General features: G+C 47.7%; 1 protein-coding gene across 1 annotated transcript; it reads right to left on the bottom strand.

Annotated features, from left to right (window-relative positions):
- Positions 1-11,685: 11,685 nt before the first annotated feature.
- Positions 11,686-23,392, bottom strand: LOC149331045 (neprilysin-1-like). The gene is made up of 4 exons (XM_089559545.1): positions 23,075-23,392; positions 19,133-19,323; positions 14,822-15,199; positions 11,686-11,920 (listed from the first exon to the last, which is right to left on the bottom strand). Exons 1-4 carry the CDS (start codon positions 23,390-23,392, stop codon positions 11,686-11,688), a joined length of 1,122 nt encoding a protein of 373 aa, XP_089415671.1.
- Between the last annotated feature and the right edge of the window lie 1,700 nt (positions 23,393-25,092).

The raw sequence follows: 25,092 nt of genomic DNA, 5'->3' as shown, positions 1-25,092 counted from the left end.
GCAACCTTTGCTGCAACATGTCTTTTTTCAATAAACTTCAGTTGTTAGTTACCGCTCGTCCTGTCCTCTTCTCGATCTTCAGTCCTGTCAAGTTTGCGGTTATTCCTCCTCCCCAACATGTCTGACCAACTGGCCCAAAGCTTCCCCTTGTTGATCCTTTCGATGCCTTCGCCCACCGGTTTCGTGCCTGCTCGGGTGCCACCAAACAATGCTTTGCTGACTTTACTTTAGAGCAAACATTCCTCCCTTGGAAGCATGCCATCTCCTCAGTATCACGCAATATTAAACACCAGCACAACAAGACTTCGCCTGCTTCTCTTGGAAGATTCATATATTCGATCCCTATAAGCGTGTCGAATTCTGCAACCTCTTCGGTTGTCCTTGGATATCGTCAGTTTTCGCATAAACCGTAAGACACTACAACCTCAGCTCTTTTTCCGCCAGCGTAAAAGCAGACAGGTTTACAACTGCGATTTCAAGACGTAACCGCAGTGGCAGGAAAAGCTTAGATCTCCAATATCTTCCGGGCAGTTTCAAGTTGAGAAATTTATTGTTTTTTCTTTTCTTCTGAAAGTTTGAAGGTTGCAGTTTGGAAGAGTTTATCCAGCAGCCGTAAAATGGGAAGAGTAAAAGTGTCAAGGTGCTGTCGTAAAACGTGTTGCTCAAGCTTTCGCATCACTTCAAAGAAAAAAAAAACACTGTGGGATGATTACAGTGTTTCTCCAGCACGAGAGTGTATGTCGCTTGGCTAGAGGTCTTGAGTGGGACGCAGTAAAGACAAGAGATTGAACTGTCGAAGAAAAGCACAAGCTTGCAAGACTGTACGACTTTTAGAGGACCGAAGGTCACTCGCAGACTATAATGCAGCCTAAAATACTGGCGTGAAAGTGCGCGCGCCACCGAGCGTCGGACCTGTCTTTAGCCACAGTGGAGCGTCCACAGTGGAGCGGCAACTTGTTATTCGCAATGCTTAGGAGTGCACCGGAGAGGAGAAGGCCAGGAAGTCGGTTAGACGCGTGTACTTGTGACTGCAAAGAGGTGCGTTCCCAGGCAGGTAGTAAATTGCTACAAGAAATTTACAATGGGTTGTAAACACAAAGGAAAAATGTAGGGCCGTAAATATTTCCTAGCATGCGAAGAAAAGTAAAGATGGACTTGAGTGCGCCAAAGGCTTCAAGCGTGTAATGAAACACGCCTACATCAAAGTCCCTAAAAGGCAAGAAGGTGAACGTATAGTAACAAAACATAACGCTGAAAGAAAAAGCGTACACGTTATTTCAGCTTCCGCGGCATTGAGGAACAATTACTAGAAACTACAGAGATGACGAAATCATGACTTTCATATAGCCACAATAACGCTTCTGGGAAAAAAACAGGGGTGCACGGTATGGCCACGTTTTTTTCACGCCGGGGTGTGAACTGCTTACTAATGCAGATATATTAGCAGCGAAGGGTAAAGGTTTTGAGATAGGCTGTGGCTAGAGTTCCGTCCAGACGGAACTACAATTTGCGCTAGAGTTCCGTCCGGACGGAACTGCATGTAGCGATGGGGTTCCGTCCAGACGGAACTGTATCTGACACCATACAGTTCCGTCCAGCCTTATCTGCCACACGAGTTATGTCAAGACGGAATTAAAGCTGGCGTTAGGGATTGGGAAAGCAGTTTGCTTGCAGACTTTTGCATATCCATTTAAAAATGTGGCAATCCTGTTCCGCCCTATGTGTGACAGGATATTCTGCTGCATCATTTTATTTTCCAAGCAGTCAGTGAGAAATGGCAATAGAACGAGTTTGGGCTTGGGTTTGCATAATGCTTGTTGACCGTTTGTGTACGTCTCAGTCTTTTTCGCGCTACCTCATCTTGCAGCACAAAAAGACAGGGCTTCACATCACTTCGCGAAGAGTTTCTGCACTCTGCTTCTAACAGTGTCATTTCCCCGATCCTGCATGCATGCACGGAAGTTATACCTTCGAGGATGCAACTAAACGCAGTACGCGGACAGATGTTTGGTGCCGTATACATGCGTACAGAAAACATCTGGATACAGCTTTATCAACTGGTTATTCCAGAGGCAAAGAAATGCTTTATGTGGGTAGAAATCACCCATTTTGTATAGTATGGACAGTACGGACATTAGACAGTTTTACGTACGCAGGACATCCACGCACGTAAACGTGAGCAGTCTACGTAGCATACGCTCGTGTCGCTTCGTACAGTTTTAGCTGCACTTTTCGGGAAGCAAACTGTGTAGATCTGCCATAGAAACTAAAAAATGCGCTAGCATGTTGTGCCGCGCCATCTTGTACAGATAAAGAAAGCTAATTATGTTTAGTCGAGCTGCTTAGAGCGGAGCCAGGCCAAGCCTGCAGTGCGGGCGGTAAATACTTTCCCGTTTCTTCTGACAAACGTTGAGCGATTTCATTCCATCGAACTGTATGTTGCATGTTATCTTCAAAGGGATTGCATTCCTTTACGTCCCGCAGCATATTGAAATCATCGCTTTTCGAGAAGCGAAGGCGCCCTGGTGTCCCACTCATGTTGACGACGTTTGCGTATGGAGCGTATAATAGCTCTATGTATGTAGCCAAAACGTGCTCCGTTTTGCTTTCCCCGCTGGCTGTGCCGAGGGTCTCGCGACATCTCGCTATATCCCGCGAGGTTTCGAGCTTCGCGTGGTCTCGCGAGACCGTCGGCACACTCGTTGCTATGACGACCACAAACGCTTCTCCGTCAGGTTTAGGAGCTGCTGAAACGGATTTCTATCTGGAAAACAAAAGCTAGTTCTCACCTAAAACTTCATGCGAGAGCAAGAATGGACCAACTGAAGGCAAATACAGCAGTTTACAGCATGATACCACGTCGAGGGTTTAGCGACGAAGCTGTTATCGTTGCGAAGCGGGCGGGCAGGGCGCCGCCATCTTGCCAACGCCACGTACGCAAGCAACGTGAAGACAGACCGCAACGCAAAGATCCGAATCTCATTTAAGTCCGTGCGACCCACGCACACTTCACGTTGTGCGCGTGCGCACGGGTGACCCGTAAGCGCTCTACTTACGTGAAGCTTCTACGTACGTGAAACTAAAACTGTCTATTGTATGGACGAAACTCTAGCTGCAGTAAATATTCCGTCTGGACGAAACTACAGCAGCAGCAAATGTTCCGTCTGGACGGAACGCTATAGACACTCCGTTTGAGATATGCGACCGGAGAAGAAGGAAGAAATGAAGGGAATGACGCAGCGATCTGTGTTTTATTGCGAAAGCAATACTGCTAGCACTTTTCAGCCGTCGGTGGAGGTCGTTCCTTCGCTCCGGCGCAGCTGCGGCGCACGACCACGTGACAGCGTGAGAGAGAGAGAGAGAGAGAGAAAACTTTTATTTAAAATGAGGAAGGTTGCTCGAGCAACTTGGGTGGCACCCCCAGTCCAAGGCGCCACTGACTTTAGCTGACTGACGGACTTGCTGAACCAACTTAAGTTGCTGATCCAGGGTCTCGCTGGTCAGGGCCACCTCCCACTGCTCATATGTCGGGTTGGATACAGTTAAGTGTTTTGGTTTCGTTGTGCATTCCCACGATATGTGGTAGAGCGTAGGGCAAGCTCCACACCAAGGGCATGTATTCTGATATTGACCAGAGGAGAGCAGGGGCCCCATCTCGTCTCTTCGGCCGTAGTCGTTCCTTCGCTCGGCGCGGCGGCTACCACGTGACGGCCTCCTCGGCCCGCCGCGTGAGGGCGCTCGCTAGGAGAGGATAAACGGGGCGCCGCAGGCGCGCTCCGCTTAGGCATTATCTGCGGCATTCGGTTTGCAGCCTCCGGGCTGTGGCCGTGTATCTGTTTTTTCAGCCAGCGTCCGTCCCGGCGGACGCGGTTGTTGCGACGCGCGTCTTTACTCCATCTTTTACTCTGTCCTCTTATCTTTCAACCCTCTTCTATCTGCACGTGGCAGCGGTGGTGGCTCGGCTTGAGCCAGTTGGCAGGCCCGTGCACTTTCCTTTTCATCCTTCTCTCAGTCGCAACCAACCAACCAACCTCCGCTTAGTCATGTCTGAGGAGTTGTTCAAGGCGTCGCTGGAGCGACGTGCTGCGCGCAAACGCCGGCGCCATGCCGAGGAGACAGATGAAGAAAGGCAAGAGCGGTTGGCTAAGCAACGCGCCTATGCCGCAGAATGACGAGCCCGGCGGCGTTCTACAAGTTCAGTGAGCGAGAGTAGTTTCATTGGAATAAACAAACAGTAGAAACCATGTTGTGTCCAGAGTAAATCCTATAGTTGAACGAAAGGCGAAGCCATGCCAAACCACCCGCAGAGCTAAGCGCAGCCAGGGAGCTATTACTTACGCAATCACTCAGGCTTAACCACAGCTAAGCCACAGCTAATTTTTTCTGATAAAGATTTAGCGGTAAACAGAGAGAGAGAGAGAGAGACGAACGGAAAGGCAGGTAGGTTAACAAGGCGACGCCCAGGATGCTGCCCTTCACAAAGAAATGCTCGAAAGTTAGGCGGTCCATTCATCGAAGGCAGAAAGCTGGCACTTGAAATGGGTGATATCATATTCTGTTCAGGAGGCACCGTGCTTCATGCCTCATAACCCCGGGCCTCAAATATTGGTCGCAATTTTTCTTCTTCTTGGATTAGTAATGTCGCGACGGTGTTCTAAAACATACCATTTAACGAAGTCGCGACCTCAGCGTAGACGCGGCGAGAAAGCACGAAACAAACATGAGCCGGATGCCCAAGAGAGGAGAATTGGAGTTAGAAAAGTGTGACTCGGTGTCCCTGAAGAGGCGTACCAGCTCTTTTCTTAGTTGCCTGAACTCCAGCTCATCATTCCTGCACCAGTCTGGCTTGCGTACACGAAAACAAATGCTGGTGATAGCAGAAGCGGTAAACCAGGAACTATGAACCGGTGACGACACCGATCTTTCATTCTTTCTTTCCCTCGCCCCTCTGGCTATATAATACCCCTTGATCCGAGAATAAAGCGTCATTCTCCGGCCTGGCTACGGTGTCTGATGCATCGACCGGGAGAGGCTTGTCCACCGACAACGCCGTTACAACACCAAAAGAGCGGAAAGTTGGGCTAGTTGTACAGTCAGGCCTGAATGGAACGCGAACAGAGCATGTCAAGAAAACAATACATTTTGCCTGCCTACTTTCAGCTGAAGTGTACAACTAGCCTGATTCATGTGTCTGGTAAAGGGCCTACTGAAATGCATAATCGAAAATAGGTTGTAAAGGAATATCTCGCTGCAAAGCTGAAATGTATGTCATATGCGTGTTCGCGTTTCATTCCGGCCTGACTGTACGGGAGTATTCACTTTGAGTGGGATCAGCCCAAAAGGAACAGTGACAACCGAAGCAAATAAGCCAAGGCGAGCGCTGTTTCGCAACTGAAGAGTTCATTCCCACACCGAATATGCACATTCGATCACAAAGAAACACGTGATGAGTGAAAGGAAAAAAAACCAAGGAAGTGAAGAAAAAAATTCGAACAGGCAAAACGCCTTGAATTAATCGTTGCATGTTGTCCAAATATCTGTGATGCAAATTGTATATTTCATACGTGGGAAGCTTCAACGAGTTCTCTCCCGACTGACAGATGTCGAGACAGTATGGTCGTATTTTTGAACAAGGGCGACACTCTCTACAGCTCCTGCAATGGGTTACTAGGTATGAATCTCTGCCCGAGTCTGGTTATTCCCCATCGCAATCCCTCCGAAGCACTTTTCGGGCACCTGCCAAATTTTACGGTCCGCGGCTTCCCAGAAGTCAGGAGTGTGCTCCGGATAAGAGATCTTTCTGCAAAACAGCTACGAGTATTGCGTGAAGACTGTTTCCGGCAGCCTTCAAAGGTTACCAGCCAAACTGGCCGCCGCGGACGGCTTGTTTAGGCAGAGGTAAACTGCAGAATCACCCAAGTGCCAAGATTCGGACGCGCACAAGCTTCTCCAGGCGCTTGAATTTGGCCGTGAGCCCTTGACTACGGCGCTCTTCACAACACGCAGCGTAGTTCCGGCCCGTTGAAAGTAGTCTAATAGCAACCTTCTAACAAGAAGACTTGACCAAAAGGGCACCACGTACGGACATGAATTTTGATTAGCAGCATTAAAGTTCATAAACAAAGTACTGCGACATTTTCGGTAAACATCTTTATTTATATTTAACGACAGATAAACTCTGTGTCCTTCACAACAGCCGCCTCCGGACACGATACAGCACCTGAGGTATTAACCCTCTTCTTAGCAGAGCTGGAACGCAGAAGCAGCAATGGCTTTCATATGGTCGGCTATCGCCTAATTTGTTTTCTGCCGTCCCAAAATGATGCCCTTAGCGTTGTTTCAGCCACGGGAAAAGAAAGTAGTCAAGAGGCTCACGTCAGGCGAATGCGGAGGCTGTGGGATAAGAGGAATAGTTTTGCGCTTGCAAGGCAGCGTTGGATGCAGCGTCCAGGTCTCTCTGAAGCTTGGCTTAGCGCAGTAAACGTGCTTCCGCAGCCGATCAACAACATCACTGCAAAAATGATGTTACAATCTGTCGCTGAGGCACGATATTTCTATGTACGACTTCGTTGCTGTGAAAATAAGCCAACGAGCACGAGTTTCATCTTCCAAATACTCATTCTCACTTTTTTCGGCTGTGCTGAGTTTTCAGAGTGAGGATCCTCCCTATGCTACCACATTATGGGTCCTGCGGCGTAGAAAAGCCGGAGTCGGCACCAAAAATCCCTGGCGAAGCAGCCAAGGTGGGCAAGCTAGGTCACGTGACCTTGTGACGTCATCACAACCTGCCCACAGGACTGCGAGCAAACTGCCCACCGCGAGAGGTGGCAGTTCGATTGGCCGCGAGCAATCTCCCGAGTCCCAAAAGCCTCGCCGGTGGCAGCAGCTGCCACCGCAGGGCAGTCGCGCGTAGCTTAACGGCTGCACTACTTAGCCCTCGGGAGTTGTATGACGACTCCCAGGGATTGGTGAATGCAAAGTAGATAATGACCACTTGCTCATATGGCGGCTTATTCAGTGTTTTTTTTTTTTTTTTTCATGTATTCAAAAATTCATGTTTTACTACTCGTAACTAAATTTGTGAGAAAATCTGGATCAATTTCGTTTCGCTTTGTAAAATAACAGTACAGTCAGGCCGGAATGAAACGCGAACACGTATATGTCATACATTTCTGCTTTGCAGCGAGATATTCCTTTACAACCTATTTTTGATTATGGATTTCAGTAGGCCCTTTACCCAAACACATGAATCGGGCTATTTGTATACTTCAGCTGAAAGTAGGCAGGTAAAATGTTTTGTTTTCTTGACATGCTCTGTTCGCGTTTCATTCCGGCCTGACTGTACACTTCCTCCCTCTTATCATATTGTTAAGAAGTGTAAATTTTACGGACCCTTTTGCGCAAAATTTTCTTGCCTCCAGTTAAGTGAAAATTTGATAAGCGGTAGTGTTGTAAATAGATTGCAGTATATCTCTGAATGCTTAGGCTTTCATCAGTTCTTCATGCTGATGGCCTTCCTGCAAGTGCCTTCAGCCATCTAAAAAAACTCGGCTCTCGACAAAGCTGTCTCTTCTTTGGCCTGTTGAAGTTCTGCCTATGTTCCAGTGGCATTATTTCTGAGTTTGAAATAAAGCTTGATCGTAGAGCGCTGCTTTTAAGTATGGGCACTGATTTTCGAGACAAACATACCAAACAATTCTGGACAAAAGCATCTGAACGGCAACCAGTTGATGAACGCAATTTTTTCATGTATTGCAAGATTTCACCCCAGATCTCCCGTCGGCAGGCTTCAATTTTTTTGCTATTAACGCTTTTGCCGTCGTCAAAAACGTTCCCCTGTTTGTTTTCTACGGCAGTCTTAACGGCTCGATACGAGTGATGGAAACACTCGAAAATAAAAAAAGTTTGCTACACATTGGAAGAATGGGCCGTTACCTTCAATATTTCCATAACAATACCTTACAAATTTCCAATATTCAAAATTTTATATCCAAGAATGTTGGACATGAAGAAAAAGAAAACACTTGTCGAAGCACGCATTCAAAGACTAGCAGTTAACGAAACAAGGTTTCCACTTTAACTGAACATCTATGGGGACGTCGGATTTAGACGAATGACAAGGACAACCCCATTCTAAAGTTCTTACCCTGAGCTTGGCGCATGATAGCCTTAGCCGCTTATGCACCATTAAACACAGCACACAACAACAACATTCTAAAGTTCTGCAGTACTGAACGCTATGAGACTCGCCTCGCTACTTATAATAATAATAATAATAATAATAATAATAATAATAATAATAATAATAATAATAATAATAATAATAATAATAATAATAATAATAATAATAATAATAATAATAATAATAATAATAATAATAATAATAATAATAATAATAATAATAATAATAATAATAATAATACTAATAATATTAATAATAATAATAATAATAATAATAATAATAATAATAATAATAATAATAATAATAATAATAATAATAATAATAATGTTTATTTGATCACCACGTTGTACATGATGATGCAGGGGACCGAAGTAAAAGCTGTCTTTCAACAGCTTGACGGAGCAACGGCCCCCTTTTTGGCATACATACAGGCATACATACTTCATAGAGGCATCTCATTTTTGCTAAGCCTACACAAGGATATCGCGAGGTTTGGCAGCTATGAATGTGCTGCAGGCGCACACGGATGCGCGAACACACGAAGGCAAACACACGAGAGCATATGGCGAAGAGGGGGAGAACAGAGTGAAGATAACATCCCCTTCAAGGCTTCAGTGGCGGTGCGAAGCCCGGGGTGTCACCGTGAACCAAGCAATCGTTTTCGCTGTTTGCACAGGAAGCAGCTTTTGAAAAGCCTATTCTCGTTCTTGTTTGCGTAGACAGCGTTCCAAGCGGGGTTGACAAACATTACTTCCGTATTCAAGATCACTGCATTTCAGGTGCAGACGCTGCGGAGTTTGCTCAGCGCATTGATGCTTAAGTACAGAAAATATGGAAAGCAGTGGAGGGCCAAGGGAAGTGAGATTTGGAATCTCGGCTGCAGTGCGTGTGGAAGAAATGGGGCAGCTAGTCTGTTTCTATGTGGTGGTTTATCATTAAAAAAAAATGCTATCTTAAGCACCCGAGCTGCGGCCGCGGAAATAAGACAGGAGAGGATAGCTAGGGAACGTACAAAAGGGAGAAATAGCGAAAAAGTGCAAAGGAGAGATTTATACATCGTGAACAATACTTACAAACAAACATAAAAAAAGTATACGTTTTCATTTCGTTTTGTCAGTTTTACGCAGCTTTGCAACCGGAAGCGCGTTGTAAATGTGGTCAGCACACAGAAAGGGGCCGTTACACATGGGCGCTTCACGTAACGTGATCCAAGAAAATGAACAACTTCCACACGTTCCTGGAACTCAATATATCGGTGGCTAAATTTTAGACCAAGTAGATGTAGGCTTACTACATGATTACTTAATTGCTGATATTGTATTCAGCTTGTAATCTACTAAAGGCTCACAAAATGTTTTCGTTATGATGTAATGAATCGGGAAAAATAAAACCGCAAGTGGCTCACCGGTACCTTCAGTAAGGAGTGCACTACAGCTGTGTCACCTTCCCTCATTCCGTACATGGAAGCTTTCCTGTAGTTTATATGGCGTGCCTACGTTCGCTTAGTCGCGATCGCTGTCAGCAGACTTAAAGGGGCTGCGAAACACTGCTTGGGGGGATACCGGCTATACTTCAGGTGGGTTCTTTATGTCACACATATGCTGAATTAAAAAGAATTACAGGAATCGATGCACAGGAACGGGAGTTATTCAGTGGAGAAATTTCAAAATACAAGAAAACAAAACGCTGCCCTCAACTCGATTTTGGCGGGGCTTCCCACTCCTATTTCGCTCTCCCAATGACGGCACCTGGCGCAACCAATCAAACCAGCCAGCCAGAGCACGTCGCGGAAGTTTGTACTCCATGGTTGCCTGCTCCCGGTAACTCGTTTTTGCTGAGACTGGCAGCGTCGTTTCCATGCCAGAGCGCCCCTGGTGGTGCATTTTTATTTTACTTGCTTTGCAGGGCTTTTATCTAAGACAAACAAGCTGTTTTTGTTGATCTAATATAAAACGCAGACAGGTGCAAAATGTGTCTATTTATTCACACAATTTGCAGTATATTTACTGTTTGTCCGATCATCAAGCTTGCGCCAGGTGATGTCATATCCGCTGCTAAAAACCCGCCACTGTGTGGCGACACCATCAGAGCCATGAAGTTGTTTTTGGGAGGACATTAAAATATTAAAAAACGGAATATACGCGGTATTACCGACGCTAATAGCACCATTATAACTCACTGTATACAATCAACAGGCAAAACAGTTAACTAAGATTGTGTTTCTGGGCCCCTTTAAGATGCACATCTCATCTCGCGGCTCAGAGCTCTCTGCTCTTCTATGAGATGGCGCAGGGGCCGCTGGTGGTGAAGGGGATTTTGTACAGGACTTCGCTGATATGATGATAATGAGAAACGGGCTGACTGACTGAAGTAGTCTTCCGGAAGCTACCTAGGGGATAGAGTACTATTATTGCGAAAGCAATACTACTTGCGCTTTCACGCCTTTGCCGTGCCGCGGCGGTGACCACCATTGACCTTCATTTGACCTTGATTGCATTAGATTGGATTGGATCGGATTGGACTGGATTGGACTGGACGGGACTTGACTGGATTGGATTGGATTAGATTAAATTACATTAGATAAGATTAGATTACATTGGATTGGATTGGATTGGTTTGGATTGGATTGTATAACCGATGCATCACCACAAGTCTAACCACAAGCACCACCACCAGCTACCCTACCAGCTGAACCATGGCGTAGCTACGGATATTGCTTTCGCAATTACCGGGCTTAACCAAGCTAAGCCACAGCGAATTTTACTCGCCCGATGTGGGAAGAAGCGCTGCGGTCTCGTATCCAAGACAGTGAATACAGGCTGTTAGTGCAGTCTCAGTTTGCGCGGTGCCCAAAGAAAGGCACGAAATACTGTGGGGTGGAGTAAGCAGCCACAATCAAGATTTAACGCTTTACTTCGTAGAATAAGTGTGCTTTTCGTTGGTACTATTGTTTGTGCTGTTAGCGTCAAAACACTTAACAAGGACATTTTCGACACAACCTAATATGGCGTACAAAGGAAAGGACTATTCTGAATAGAAAAAAAAAACACTTCCATAGCGCCATTTGTCCCTGCATGGGCCGAGCGAACACTGTTCAGAAGGGGATCGATATCGATATTAAGGAGCCTCACTGTAAAATAGTTCCACATATAGTCACATAGCGGCCGTTTTCAACGTCTTAATAAAAGCGCCTCACACGGACCACGGCGCACTGCGCGCATAGGACGCTGAGCAGTTTAGTCGGCAGTAGAGTTTGCCAGCGTTCTTTCTCACGTTATTCAGTTGGTCTCCGGGCAGCGGCCGGGAAACTCTCGCCCCTTCTGGCTTTAGGCTGCGAACTGCTCTGCTATACGCGACAAAAGAACTGGGTGCGGGCAGGAGAAGCACAAGAAAGGCGATGGAGCCAGAGTCGGTGAACAGGAGTCTATAGGTCACGCATAGCACAGCCGTGGCACTCTCCGCACTGATAGGTTCTCGTCTATCCAGGACGCCGGCTTGGGCGGTCAGATGAAGGGGCACTTGGGCTCCACGTTGAGGCGGTCGTGGGTGCGGCACGAGAAGGCGTCCGAGAACTCGGGCATGTTGGCCACCGGCATGTGGCACTGGTAGCGGGGCCACAGGTCGCCCACCTCCTCGCGGCTGGAGCACGTGAGCAGGCAGAGGCGCATGAAGAACACGCGGTCGTGCAGGCGCCGCTCGCGGGTGCGCGACACGCGGGCCCGGTACTTGAGCCGGTACCTGCGCCACCAGACACCCCGCCCATTCGACGCCTGCCGCTTTTCCTTGTCCCAAGTACGCCTCCCTCAGGAGATAACAGCTGCATCAAGGTGCGCTGGGTCTTCGCAAAGTCTCGAAGGTACTGGTGAGCGCCATCACAATACGGGAAAGGGACGAACACACTACGCCTCCCTTAGGAAAGAACAGTGGCATCAAGGTGCGCTGGCGCTTCGCAAAGTCTTGAAGGTACTGGTGAGCGCCATCACAATACGGGAAAGGGACGATCACACAGGACGAAGCGCTTTCTAAGAACTGTTTAATCTCTGAAGAAACATGACTATATACACTATATACACAATTTTTTTTCTTTTCCTTCATTCTTGTCAGTGCGTGCGCTCCACCCTCTTCTGTGTGTGATATGACGTCAATATGTGTATATAGTCATGTTTCTTCAGAGATTAAACAGTTGTTAGAAAGCGCTTCGTCCTGTGTGTTCGTCCCTTTTCCGTATTTTGATAGCGCTCACCAATACCTTCAAGAATGTATTTCCAACTAGCCACAGTAGTAGCTCTTTTGGCTTCGTAAAGGTTCGGGCAAATTGGTGCGACATGCTCTGGCAGGGATGGCGCGGCAGGGAAAGACGTTCACGTAGGATCCCTTTGAATCGCTGTGGTTTTCTATTTAAGTGGCTGCTCGAATTGCTTCGCAGAGTCGCCCAGGCGGACGAGGCGGCGATTGCTTTGAAGACGGCTTCCCGGAAGGTCTCGTGTGTAATTACGGACTCCCAGACTGCATTACGTAACTATACCAGAGGAAGGATTGGTAAACACTCAAACAGACTACTGAGAACTAAAGAAGATGCAGACTTTAAATCCATAGTCATATGGACTCCAGGACACTCGGTGGATGTTAAAAACGAAGGCCCTCACGCCGCTGCCCAAGTGCTACTGCCCCGGGTCCCCCAACATAAGCAGGGTCATAATTATTCAGAACCGCTGTGAAGCTATAGGGATTTGCTCAACCATTTGAGATTAACGAGGAAGGTATACGCCTAATCACACAAAAATCTAAACATGGAGCAAGCGGTCATTCTAAGGATATTGGTTTGGTTTGGTTTATGGGGTTTAACGTCCCAAAGCGACTAAGGCTATGAGAGACGCCGTAGTGGAGGGCTCCGGAAATTTCGACCACCTGGGGTTCTTTAACGTGCACTGACATCGCACAGTACACGGGCCTCTAGAATTTCTCCTCCAAAGAAATTCCAGCCGCCGCGGCCGGGATCGAACCCGCGTCTTTTGGGTCAGCAGCCGAGCACCATAGCCACTGAGCCACCGCGGCGGCCCTAAGGATATTGCAATCGAATACTTATATCAATTCCATCCAATTCAGCTATGTGTTTCCAAATTCGTACGATCCGCATTGCGCCTTCTCCATGTCCATACCTTAAGGTATGGACATTGCAGAAAAACCCATCTGTACGAAGAATAATTAACCCAACAACTGAGGACTGGGAGGCGGCGCTGTCCAGCTCTCATTCGGTAGACCAGATTACGCTGATGAACCGGAAAAGGTTTGGTTTAGTTTGGTTTATTGGGGTTTAACGTCCCATAACAACTCAGGCTATGAGGGACGCCGTAGTGAAGGGCTCCGGAAATTTCGACCACCTGGGGTTCTTGAAAAGACCAGTGGCAAAAGCCAATGGGCTCCTGGAATAAGGGCCCACCCAACGATTCTATGCAAACGCCTTCTCTCTTTCTCGCTTTCTTGAAACTTTCAGTCCTACTCAGCTTTTTCTTTTACCATTCTAAGCTATTTCTAAGTTATGCTGTTTGGATTTGTGAGATGGTTCTTGCAGTTTTACCTTCGCCATTTTACGCCACCAGTACTCGAGTTGCTCGCACTCCACCCCACCGCTGATGTGTTAGCTTTGCCGTCACTATCCCTAAAATCCAGAGCCTCAGGGAGGCTCGCGATATTCTCCTTGGTATGTGGATGTACGCGTTTGTAGTCGTTCTTAATGTTTCCTACCCTGCTCCCCGCAGGCTACACGAGCGTCATCTCCGAGCTCTAGAGGAATATCCTCGGCACAGAGCGAGCGGCCCACCCTTATAAAAATCGTCTATAGAGAGTCTATCGACTTCTTGTTGACTCTATTGACTTCTTATAGATATTGCTTTTTGTCTATTCATAGTCTATAGACTGTCTGTTGACAGAAGTCTGCTAAAAGTGTATAGCCATAAATCTAGAGATTGTCTATAGACTGTCTATGGCATTTGTATTGCCCATAGACTTGTCTATAGACAGTCTACAGACTTTATAGACAGAAGTCTATAGACACTCTATAGCAAGACCTACTGAACTACAGACCTGCACACATGGCGGGGTCCTATGGAGCAGCGTGCGTCAACTTTCGTTCGCTTTTTGGCCGTTGATGGCGCTCGGTTGACCTGTTCGTCTGCTATGATCATCATCATCGTTTCCCATTTTGAGCAAGATATTTAATACATTTGTTTCGTCTTCCTCTGCTATCTTAACATCAGCAATAAAAATATCCATAATAACGACTTTTTTCGCAATCGAAGAGTATAAAAAACGTCTTCCCTTTTATCCGATTTCTTTTCGTCAGCACCCCCCAAGGAGGTTATATAACCTTTTTGGCACCACCGTGCCTAGCATAGATAAATGGATGATAATGATTACGTGGACAAACGACAAAACTGCCTTGTTTGAAATAAAATGATGGAGGAGGCCATGTTCTCAACAGGTATATATTAGCGCCACGCCGCCCGTAATGTTTCTACCATAGCGGCAAAAGGCATCAACTGGAACATGCGCGCTGGAGAAGGGCCATTTGTGCAGGTGTGTAGTTCAGTAGGTCTCGCTCTATACACTGTCTAAAATTCTTTTTGTAAGGGCAGAGACCTGTTGAAGGCGATGCGTGCCGCCCTCGCCCAGAGAAACACCTGGTTCCTCTGCTCGTCGATGAAGGCGGCGGTGGAGTTGCTGAGTCGGCGGAACTGCTCCTCGTAGCAGCGGCTCGCCTCGTCGTAGTTGTGCACCGTCTGGTCGGTCCACCAGAGCTCCTCGATGCCGCTGGCCGACAGGCGCGACCCCTTGCGGCCCACAGCGCTGCTCAGCGCCATCGCCACCAACACGCCCAGCGTGCCGTAGTTGAAGGGCTCGCCCACGCCCTCCGGGTAGAAGAGGGGCGGCCGCGTCAGCAGCGTCGGCATGAACAGCTCGGCGCCGCTGCGCAGACTCCACTGCTTCAGGTAGGCCACGTCGCCCGCCAGTTGCAGCCTGCGCCAAGAGGCCTTTGCACGCACACGTCGAGAAGTTCGGTTTGGAACCACCGCTATAGTCACCACCACCAGAGTACTGCAGGGCTTTCTGCACATAGAAGAATGGCCTGAGGGGCGAGTTGGTGCATGATGAAATGAACGGCGGCGCAACAAGGACACTAACAAGAGAGGGGACACCACATGCGCACACTACCAACTGTTTATTGCATGGAAAGGTGGCATATTTAAACATACAGCTCAGGCATGACACTCATCGCATTATCGCTCCTAACCCAACACGTGGAAGAAAGCAGCAACCTCAGGATAACAGATGAGAAACCTTTAACCTCTGCAGAAGAAACAAAGATTCTGATAACAGAGCTTAGAGGAAGCCATCTCGTAGCAAAAGCAGTGTCAAACAATCGTAGCAAAGACAGAGTCAAACATGAGAAGCAAAAGCAGCCGAAAAGAAATTACAATCGTAGCAAAGGCAGAGTCATACGCATTAAGCAAAAGCAGTCAGAACCCGAAAAAACAACAAAACGGAAAAGTAAAAAGCAGTAACAAAATTAACAACCCGCCTAAACAAACAGCAGACGGCCGCTAGAAATGCAGGGCTGAAAAGATGCACAGTACATGAAGTCACAAAAAACTGTCAAGAAAGGACACTTCATTTCTACGGAGGGATACTGAAGAGTCGCTAGCACAAGTGCTTCCCTTCTTATTGATCATAAAAGCCTCAAGACTTTCACGTGCCACCTGATCGCGACTCCTGTCCAGAATCCTTATTCCGTTAAGCACTGGCTCACACTTGCAATCTTTACAATGTAGGGGCAAATTCGACCCACCTCCGTTTTCTAACGATTTTTTTCGATTTCTTCTTTCTGCACATTTTTATGCGATAGCAGAGAAGCCTGACTATAGAGCAAAAAGCGGGCGGGGACCGTCCAGCGTTGTCCGAAAAATTCCTCTTTGGATGGGAGGGGGGGGGGGGGGGGGGGGCGGGGCAGTGAGATCATTAGTAACGTAATCAGAGCGGAAAATTCCATTGGCTGAAGGAACTAGATGTCACCAGGCGGAAAAATGCCCATTGGCCGGAAGGAAGTGACTGCATCAGCCCAGGTTCGTCTGTGTGATTCAAAAGGCAATTTGTCATTTCCTGGTCCAACTGGAACAATTACTGAAAGAGAGACACGACATCCAAACTCTTCTGAGGCTTATCCGAGAGCAATGATTGCGCGATAAGGCTCTCAGCAACAGCTCTGTGAACACACGGTAGAAGAAAGGGCTCAAGGACGGTAACTAACAGTCTAAGCTGGAATAAACCCATAGGTAACATATGTGGATCAGAATTCCACAAACTTTGTGTCCTCAAGCACAAACTGAAGAATGCTCCTGCAAACTCGAAATTTTTAGTCTATTCATCAATAATTAGACCCATGTTACACTACGCTTGAGAAGAATGCTCCTGCAAACTCGAAATTTTTAGTCTATTCATCAATAATTAGACCCATGTTACACTACGCTTGCGTCGTCATGGACCAATTTACTAAAGCTAACATTCAAGCACTTGAAATGATTCAGCGCAAGGCCATTCGATTCACCTTTTCAAAATGCCGTTCAACCGACTCACCAACTGCCATAATGAGAGAACACCGGATTCAAACATTGCAGGCAAGACGAAAAATTCTCAATGAAAATTTATTTTCATTCTGAAACATAACAAGTTGTCAATGTGCCGTTATCCCTATGTTAAGCCAATTTCCGCTCCACGGCCAACAAGGCATCGACACATCGCTAGAACTAACCTATTCGAATACTCCTTCTTCCCTCCACCGAAACTGAATGGAATGCTTTACCTTTGACAGCACTACTTGAAGTAGACTTCATTGAAAGAAACAGAAGATTGACGCCAAGAAACTTACCGCCTTTGTGCTTCAAACTTTTTTCAGTGTTTTTTGTACTTGTGCTGCATTGCATCGCCCCACCTGCTAGAGCCCAGAAGGGCCTACAGAATTCTGTAAATAAATAAAATAAATTAACAAAACTCTAAACATGAATAAGCCTATATGTGAGTAAAAAGGGATGAGGTGTCCTCCAGCGCATTCCTTGTAGAAGCAGGCCACGCTGCACTAGTCCCGGGGTAGATTTCGATTGCCAAATATACGGAGTGCTTGCTCTTGCCGCAAAGCCAAGTAACTGGATGCGGTTAGCAATGGGAGGAGGTACGGCACAGACCCAAATAGATGTTGAAAAGTCTCCTAAAATCCTCGTGACTCTTAGAACTTCGCATGTTTTGAAGAGAGAATTTGTTTCTGTTGCCAATTCTGTAAAAAATTGGCAGAGGCTTAGCTTGGTTAAGCCCGGTAAGTTGCGAAAGCAATAGCCCTGGCTGAGCCTGGTTTGGCTGGTGGTGTCTTGGTAGTGCTCTTAGTAAAGCTTATGTTTATTAAAGTTTTGCCCATTTGTTTTACATGGCATTATACTCACCACACGAGGGCCCCCACGTGCTGGGAGATTTATGCGTGCCTCGGTCGCCAAAACGAGCGGCTGACGCTAACGGATGATTGTCTAGAAGCTCCGAGCTACGCGGCCAAAGCCGGCGGCCGAGGTTGCGGATAACCGCTGGATGGATGGATGGATGGGATGGGATGGGATGGGATGGGATGGATGGATGGATGGATGGATGGATGGATGGATGGACGGACGGACGGACGGACGGACGGACGGACGGACGGACGGACGGACGGACGGACGGACGGACGGACGGATGGACGGATGGACGGATGGATGGATGGATGGATGGATGGATGGATGGATGGATGGATGGATGGATGGATGGATGGATGGATAGGAGCGCCCCCTTTGAAACGGGGTGGTGGCAATTGCCACCATGGTCGCGGAAGCGGCGCACAGCTGCTCGCGGCGTGGATCCGCTGGGACAGCAGCGACGAGCTGAGTTGGGCCCCAGTTTTCTCTCCGTCTGGCGTGACGTCACAACAGAGGTCAAGCTAAAGGTCAAACGTGGATCCGCCGGGCCGACGCTGAAGGCTCAAAACCTAGCGCAGTATTGCTTTCGCAATAATATTCCGCGTTTTTAGTGATGCAAAATGTACTCCGTGACTTCGGCAGCGTACACTGCTCCTAAAAGGGAGTGGGAAAGATGACAGCTTGCTCATTTTTTTAACACTTAAAGAAATAAGGGGTTGCAAAACACACGAGACGACTCAGGACGATGATACAGGCGCCATTTTACAACTGCTTTTTCGGAGAACGAGGTACACGAGTTTGTACACTACAGAACCGCCCATATTAATTTATTTCGGTGCTTATCAGAAGCCGCCACTTAACGAACCGCACTCGCATGTTTTAATCAAATTCCGCCATACACAGGTTAGTTGACGGATCGCTTACGCACTTATCAGTATTTTTCTTGGCGCCTGCATCGTTGTACTGTCTCCTCTCGTGTGTTTGGCGCCTTATTTCTTGAAGTGTAACATGCATGGTAACATGCTGGTTTAGTTTATTAGGGGTTTAACGTCCCGAAGCAACTCAGGCTATGAGGGACGCCATAGTGAAGGGCTCCGGAAATTTCGACCACCTGGGGTTCTTTAACATGCACTGACATCGCATAGCACACGGGCCTCCAGAATTTCGCCTCCACCGAAATTCGGCCGCCGCGGCCGGGATCGAACCCGCGTCTTTCGGGTCAGCAGCCGAGCGCCGTAACCACTGAGCCACCGCGGCGGGGCGTTTGCGCAGTTTTTCCTTTGAATTTTAACATCGCAAACATGCCCAACTAAGCCAGCAACAAACGTTATTACTTCCATTTTACTCTCACATAGGCTTATTCGTGTCCACAGTGAAAGGATGCGAAATTTCCGTTGCGGGGCCACTTTCGGCGCTCTGCTCTTTTCTGGCCTGTCGGAAAGGGGAACGCGACGGCACTCACCTGCCGTACAGACCGTACTCCTCCTTGCCCACGTCCCTTCGCAGTGATGTGTCGAGCCGGGCCGCCTCGATGAAGCTGTTGACAAAGTCGTCGGGCGGCCTGCTCAGCTTGGAGTAGTTCACCTGGCGACTCACGGTGGCCGCCAAGTCCGTGATGTTGGGGTTCACCGCAATCAGGCGCACGTTCTTCACCTGCGACAGCGATCACTTACGCCTCACTTGTCGCCCGACACAGGCAGTGGCACAAAACACTTCACGAAAACTCCAGACCATAAATTTACTCCCTGAATGCACGTACATGTCATCTCACCGCAAATTATGAAACAAAATGCACCCGTATAGCCATACGTCCCCCTTGTATGGATTCTGACAGTGGTAAACATCACAAAAGATCCCAGTAGATTATATTAGAAAAAGAAAAATTCAAGTGGTAAACATCACAAAAGATCCCAGTAGATTAAATTAGAAAAATAAAAATTCATAGGGCGCATCTGAAGGAACGGAAGAAGCGGCAGACAAATTGAATTGTGTTGACTATATGTACATGCAGGGGAGCCCACTTATAGCGAAATTTATGGTCGCGCGCAATGCGTTCCTTGTATCCGAGGTTTATAGTAAGGGGACTTCCCTTGTTACAGCCAAGAATACAAAGTCACGACAGTGGAAGTCCGTCATACGCCTTGTGTTTATTCAAGCTAGACCCTACTGCGGCGCTTTCTAAGCTCTCCCAGAGCAGTCGCATGACCCTCACCGAGAGCGTTGCTACCCACAAGCTGCTCTAAAGCAATAACATGTGTAACTAATCGTGGTGGAACCCTCCACGGCAGCCGGTGGTAGATTAGCTTTGTCCCAACGTCTTCGCCTGATTCCTGGCAATGGCAGGGTGTTCGTACTTCGCGTATTCATGTTTTCTTGAGCGTATGACTCTCCGATGTCGGCGTCCTCATACGCACGAACGAAGTCATCCCAGGCGCCATCAGGTTGGGCTAGCTGCGCACTGATGGTCATCATCATCATCATCATCATCAGCCTGACTACGCCCACTGCAGGGCAAAGGCCTCCACAATGTCTCTCCAATTAACCCTGTCCTTAGCCAGCCGCGTCCACCATATTCCCGCAAATTTCATAATCTCATCCGCCCACCTAATTTTCTGCCGCCCCCTGCTACGTTTGCCTTCTCGTGGAATTCACTCCGTTACCCTTAAGGACCAGCGGTTATCTTGCCTTCGCATTACATGCCCTGCCCAAGCCCACTTCTTCCTCTTGATTTCAACTAGGATATCATTAACACGCGTTTGTTCTCTCACCCACTCCGCCCGCTTCACTGATGGTGCGTTGCGACAAATTTATGTACATTCTTTTCGATATCCTGGGTTTTCGACAGCGTTCTCCACCTTTCTGGGATTATGAACTCCAGGAACTCTATCAGCAATTACGGATGGAATTCCTGATGCACACTGCAGTGAGTTCTATCCATGCCAACTTATTCTATGGCGGAGAACCGAGCCATCCGAACTGTGACGTCGGCATATAGTCAGTTAGCTGCTAGAAATACGCACTGGTGACGCGGCGTGGACAGGATACTCGAACGCGTATGTTGATGTCAAGTGGCAGGTCTGGCTCGTCGCGTTCGGTGTCAGAAGAGTACGGTCCCCCTACTCAGTGAATGCAGCGCAATGATGAGCCGCACGTTTGTCGAGCACGAATGATACGTGCCTATTTTTTCAAGCCGCTCGGCGAACAAGTCGCGAACTAATGCCTAGTGGCAGACTCGTCGAAAAAAAAGAAAAGGTCGCGTAACGTCCAGCTCCATTGCGCCTTGCGCACAATAACGTAGCTTTCAAAGCACTGCGCCTTGCTAGTTTTCCCGAGAACACTTGGCGGCCGTCGGTAGAGTTCGTTGAAGCTCGTTCAAGCTCGGGAATTGATGGGCGGCAACGGAAAGCTTACTGCGTTTATCTCGAGCGCTAGGCACCTCTTTTCAAGGCATACGTTTTTGATGGCCGCATCTGGCAATAAGATTTGTCGACACTCCATACATGTTATATTTTTTTATTGCGAAAGCAATACTAGTTGCACTTTCAGCCCGTCGCGTAGCGAGGCCGGTAGCTACCATATCAGCATATTGGATTGGATTGGGTTGGATTTGATTTGATTGGCTTGAATTGGATTGGATTCGATTGGATTGCGTTGGATTGGATTGTATAACCGATGCATCACCACAAGTCTAACCACAAGCGCCACCACCAGCTACACTACCAGCTTAACCATGGCGTAGCTACGGATATTGCTTTCGCAATTACCGGGCTTAACCAAGCTAAGCCACAGCCATTTTTTTTATTGCGAAAGCACTACTTCACGGGGTGAAACCCGACGAAGAATCTTGTGGCGTCCCTGACCTTGACGATACAAAAGTAAAATAAATATTGCCGCGAATTGTTTTCGCACCCGCGGCGGCGCGAACAGAACAGGGTCGCTGGCCACTGCACGAGCGTATTATTCTATCGCTGCAGCCGATGACGCCTCGGGATGAATAGATGATGATGATGATGATGTCCTCAGTCTTAATGGCACATACCCACGGTGGGAGATTGGCCAGGGTCCATAGTTGCAACACTCTCGCGCTGATGATGATGATGATGAAAACTTTATTTGAAACAAGGGAGTTTTGGACACGTCGGTCCTTGGGCCCCCGCACGGCCCCACTGCTGTGCACTGCATATCGTCGTCTTCATCAACTTCCATCTCCGGCACGAACAGATCAGCTAAACCTCGATGAGCGCCTAACCTAGGTCTAATATCGTTGAATGGTACGGCAAAACAGCGCTGACGGACGGGACGGAAGAAGATGAGACAGACACTCAGCTCATGTGTCTGTCTCATCTTCTTCTGTCCCGTCCGTGAGCGCTGTTTTGCCGTACCATTCAACATGAACCAACCAGCCTGACTCAGCCCTCTCCTTGAGTCTAATATCGTCGCCAGACGTGCTGACGACCCAGCAAAGCAAAACCATGAGCCAACCAGGCTCAACACATGCTTTCGCACGCCTACTCGATTTTTAGCTACTTTAAAACACTTCTTTTTGTGTTGTCCAGTTCTTTTCTTAGGAAGGGCAGCACGGAATGTCACGGAGGCTTGGAGGCGCTCTTCGCTCTCCGCTCCTGAGATAAAGTGGGTTTTCGACTGGGGTACTAAAGCCCCAAGGGCAGCTCTTTACAGCATGTCCTCGTTCGCTGTAACCGAGTTGTGCGGCCATACTTGTTCGCTATATCTGAGATGCAATGCCACTGCAGTAATGGATACATTGACGGTATATCCGCCCCAGTTCGTAATAAGTCAGCGTTCGTTATATTTATGGCCGTTTTAAGTATACGCTCGACTGTATTTATTGCGAAAAACTCGCAAACCTACGAATGCGAGAAGGCACAAGGTAGAGCCGTGACAAAAAATTCAGGGGGCACTTTGGCTCTCTAAAGTGCTGCAAGGCGAAAGCGTTTCCTGGCCACTGTTTGTTTTTATTTACGTTTTACTTTTCATATTTTTTTATTTATTTTTTTTGCTTCTTTTCTTAATTTTATTGTTTTTTATTTTTATTTCCACATCTTATTTTTATTTTGGTTTTATATTTGTTTATTTCCTTATTTACTTATTTTTATTTTCCTTTTCTTGGCTTTACTCCTTTTATTTTATTTATGAAGCCCATGCATTCACTAGATGCGCCTTTAGTCATGCTGGAACCTTGAGCCTTTCAAGCAGTGACGCCGAAAGGCGGACGAATCTGCCGACGCGTCTGTCGACACTTCTGTCAACGCGTCTGTCGACACGGCTGCCGACGCGTCTGTCGACACTCCTGCTGACGCGTCTGCTGACGACAGTATGAGGCATTAAAGGCTTCCGCCTTAATAAAGAGCGCTCCTTCGAATATGTGTCTGCAGATGCCCACCTTGTCGATGGCCTCGAGGCGCGACGGCAGCTCCAGCCAGGTGGCCAGCTTCATGTGGTCGACGACGCCGTCGAGGATGTCGTCGTACAGCTTGCGACTGGCGTCCACTGCCGACCCGTTGACGGTGAGGTTGGCTACCAGCGAGGGCCACGTGTAGAAGAGGAACTGGCGCGTCGTGTTCAGGCACATGGTGACCACGTCGCGCGCATTCTGCTGCTCGTAGCGGCGGAAGAAGTCGAAGCGCAGAATCTCCATCACCACTTGCACCGTGATGTAGGCACTCGCGTTGGTCAGCCCGCCGCCCATCACCAGGTCCATTACCTGCCTGCGATGCGTGCTTTTATTGCGAAAGCAATACTACTTTCACTTTGAGCTCCTCGCGTGGCGAGGCCGCGGTAGCTACCATTGACCTTTAGCTTGACCTCTGCTATGACGTCGCCCCGCCGCGGTGGCTGAGTGGTTGTGGTGTTCGGCTGCTGGCCCGAAAGACGCGGGTTCGATCCCGGCCGCGGCGGCTGAATTTCTTTGGAGGAGAAATTCTAGAGGCCTGAGTACTGCGCGATGTCAGTTCACGTTAAAGAACCCCAGGTGGTCGAAATTTCCGGAGCCCTCCACTACGGCGTCTCTCATAGCCTCAGTCGCTTTGGGACGTTAAACCCCATAAACGAAACCAAACCAAACCAAACCAAATCTGCTATGACGTCATACCATCTGCCGCAAAGACCAGGGGCCCAACTTGTGCCGTCGCGAGGCATTGCATTGGACTGGATTGCATTGGATTGGATTACATTGGATTGCATTGGATTGAATTTCAATGGATTGGATTGCATTGAATTGCATTATATAACCAATGCATCAGCACAAGTCTAACCACAAGCACCACCACCAGCTACACCACCAGCTGAACCATGGCGTAGCTACGGATATTGCTTTCGAAATTACCGGGCTTAACCCAGCTAAGCCACAGCCATTTTGTTATGGCACATATGCAGTCAGGCTATCAGGGGCCAAACGCAAGGTTTCAGTGTCTGCCTCTGTGTTAAGTGTACTAAAATTATAAAATATACAGTTAAAAGACATTTACGTCTTTTATAAGCCTACAAATACAGGACAAATCAACAAGGGCATCTTCACTTAAAAGCAACGTCGCATGAAGAGGGATGTGCTCGTTGTAAAGCAGAGTGGAACCTTTTTTCTTCCGGTTCTAACTTTAGTGCGCGAGAATAAAACGACGCTTACTGCGAACTCATCTCCGCGTGTTTCACATAGGTGTATGCATTGTATTGTCAGTATGAAGTTATTTGTTAAGCTCAGCAAAGCGCAATTAAAAGACAGGGACATAGAAGAAGAAGCACACAGGACAAACGCTTGTCAAGCGTTTGTCCTGTGTGCTTCTTCTATGTCCCTGTCTTTTAATTGCGCTTTGCTATGTTCAACATGTATTACCAACTCGCCCAACTTTCTGCGTTATTTGTTAAGGCTTGTGCATCCTATGCGAAGACGGCAAACAACCAATTCCATGATACGTTTCTGGTGCGTACATATTTCCCTTCTCCTAAGATAGGATTTATCAGACGTAGTTTGTTACTTACGTACACGTACTTCTTTATCTAATGCTTACTGCCATTTTTCTCTTTGCTTAGAGTCTATTAACTTCATGCTTGCAATCTTTATAGGAAATGTTTAATTTCTTGAGTTTCTTTATGCCAGCTTGACCTGCGCACATGTCCGCTCTCTCGTTTGCACTAATTCTTGCTTGATTTGGGACCCAGCATAATTTTATGTTATGACCTTGGGTTGCAGCTGTTATATTATGTCATGCGCTACGGAGCGGTGTGACTGCATTTATTGATTCAAGAGGAGGGAGTTCGCACTTAGGTAGTCTGTGTAAATCGTACAGTATGTGACGTTTTCGCTTATTATCATTTCTTTCTACATTGATGAAGATGGCGTAGCATTCAGCAGTGAAGATAGATGCTCACTGCGAATGCCTTATTGTTTCCTCCCCATTCCCTCGT

The sequence above is a fragment of the Amblyomma mixtum genome, chromosome 9 (genome assembly GCF_055824585.1).
Source record: "Amblyomma mixtum isolate Tamu chromosome 9, ASM5582458v1, whole genome shotgun sequence".
NCBI lineage: Eukaryota > Metazoa > Arthropoda > Arachnida > Ixodida > Ixodidae > Amblyomma > Amblyomma mixtum.
The sequence above is the reverse complement of the archived record's forward strand: the minus strand, read 5'-3'. Positions and strand labels throughout refer to the sequence as shown.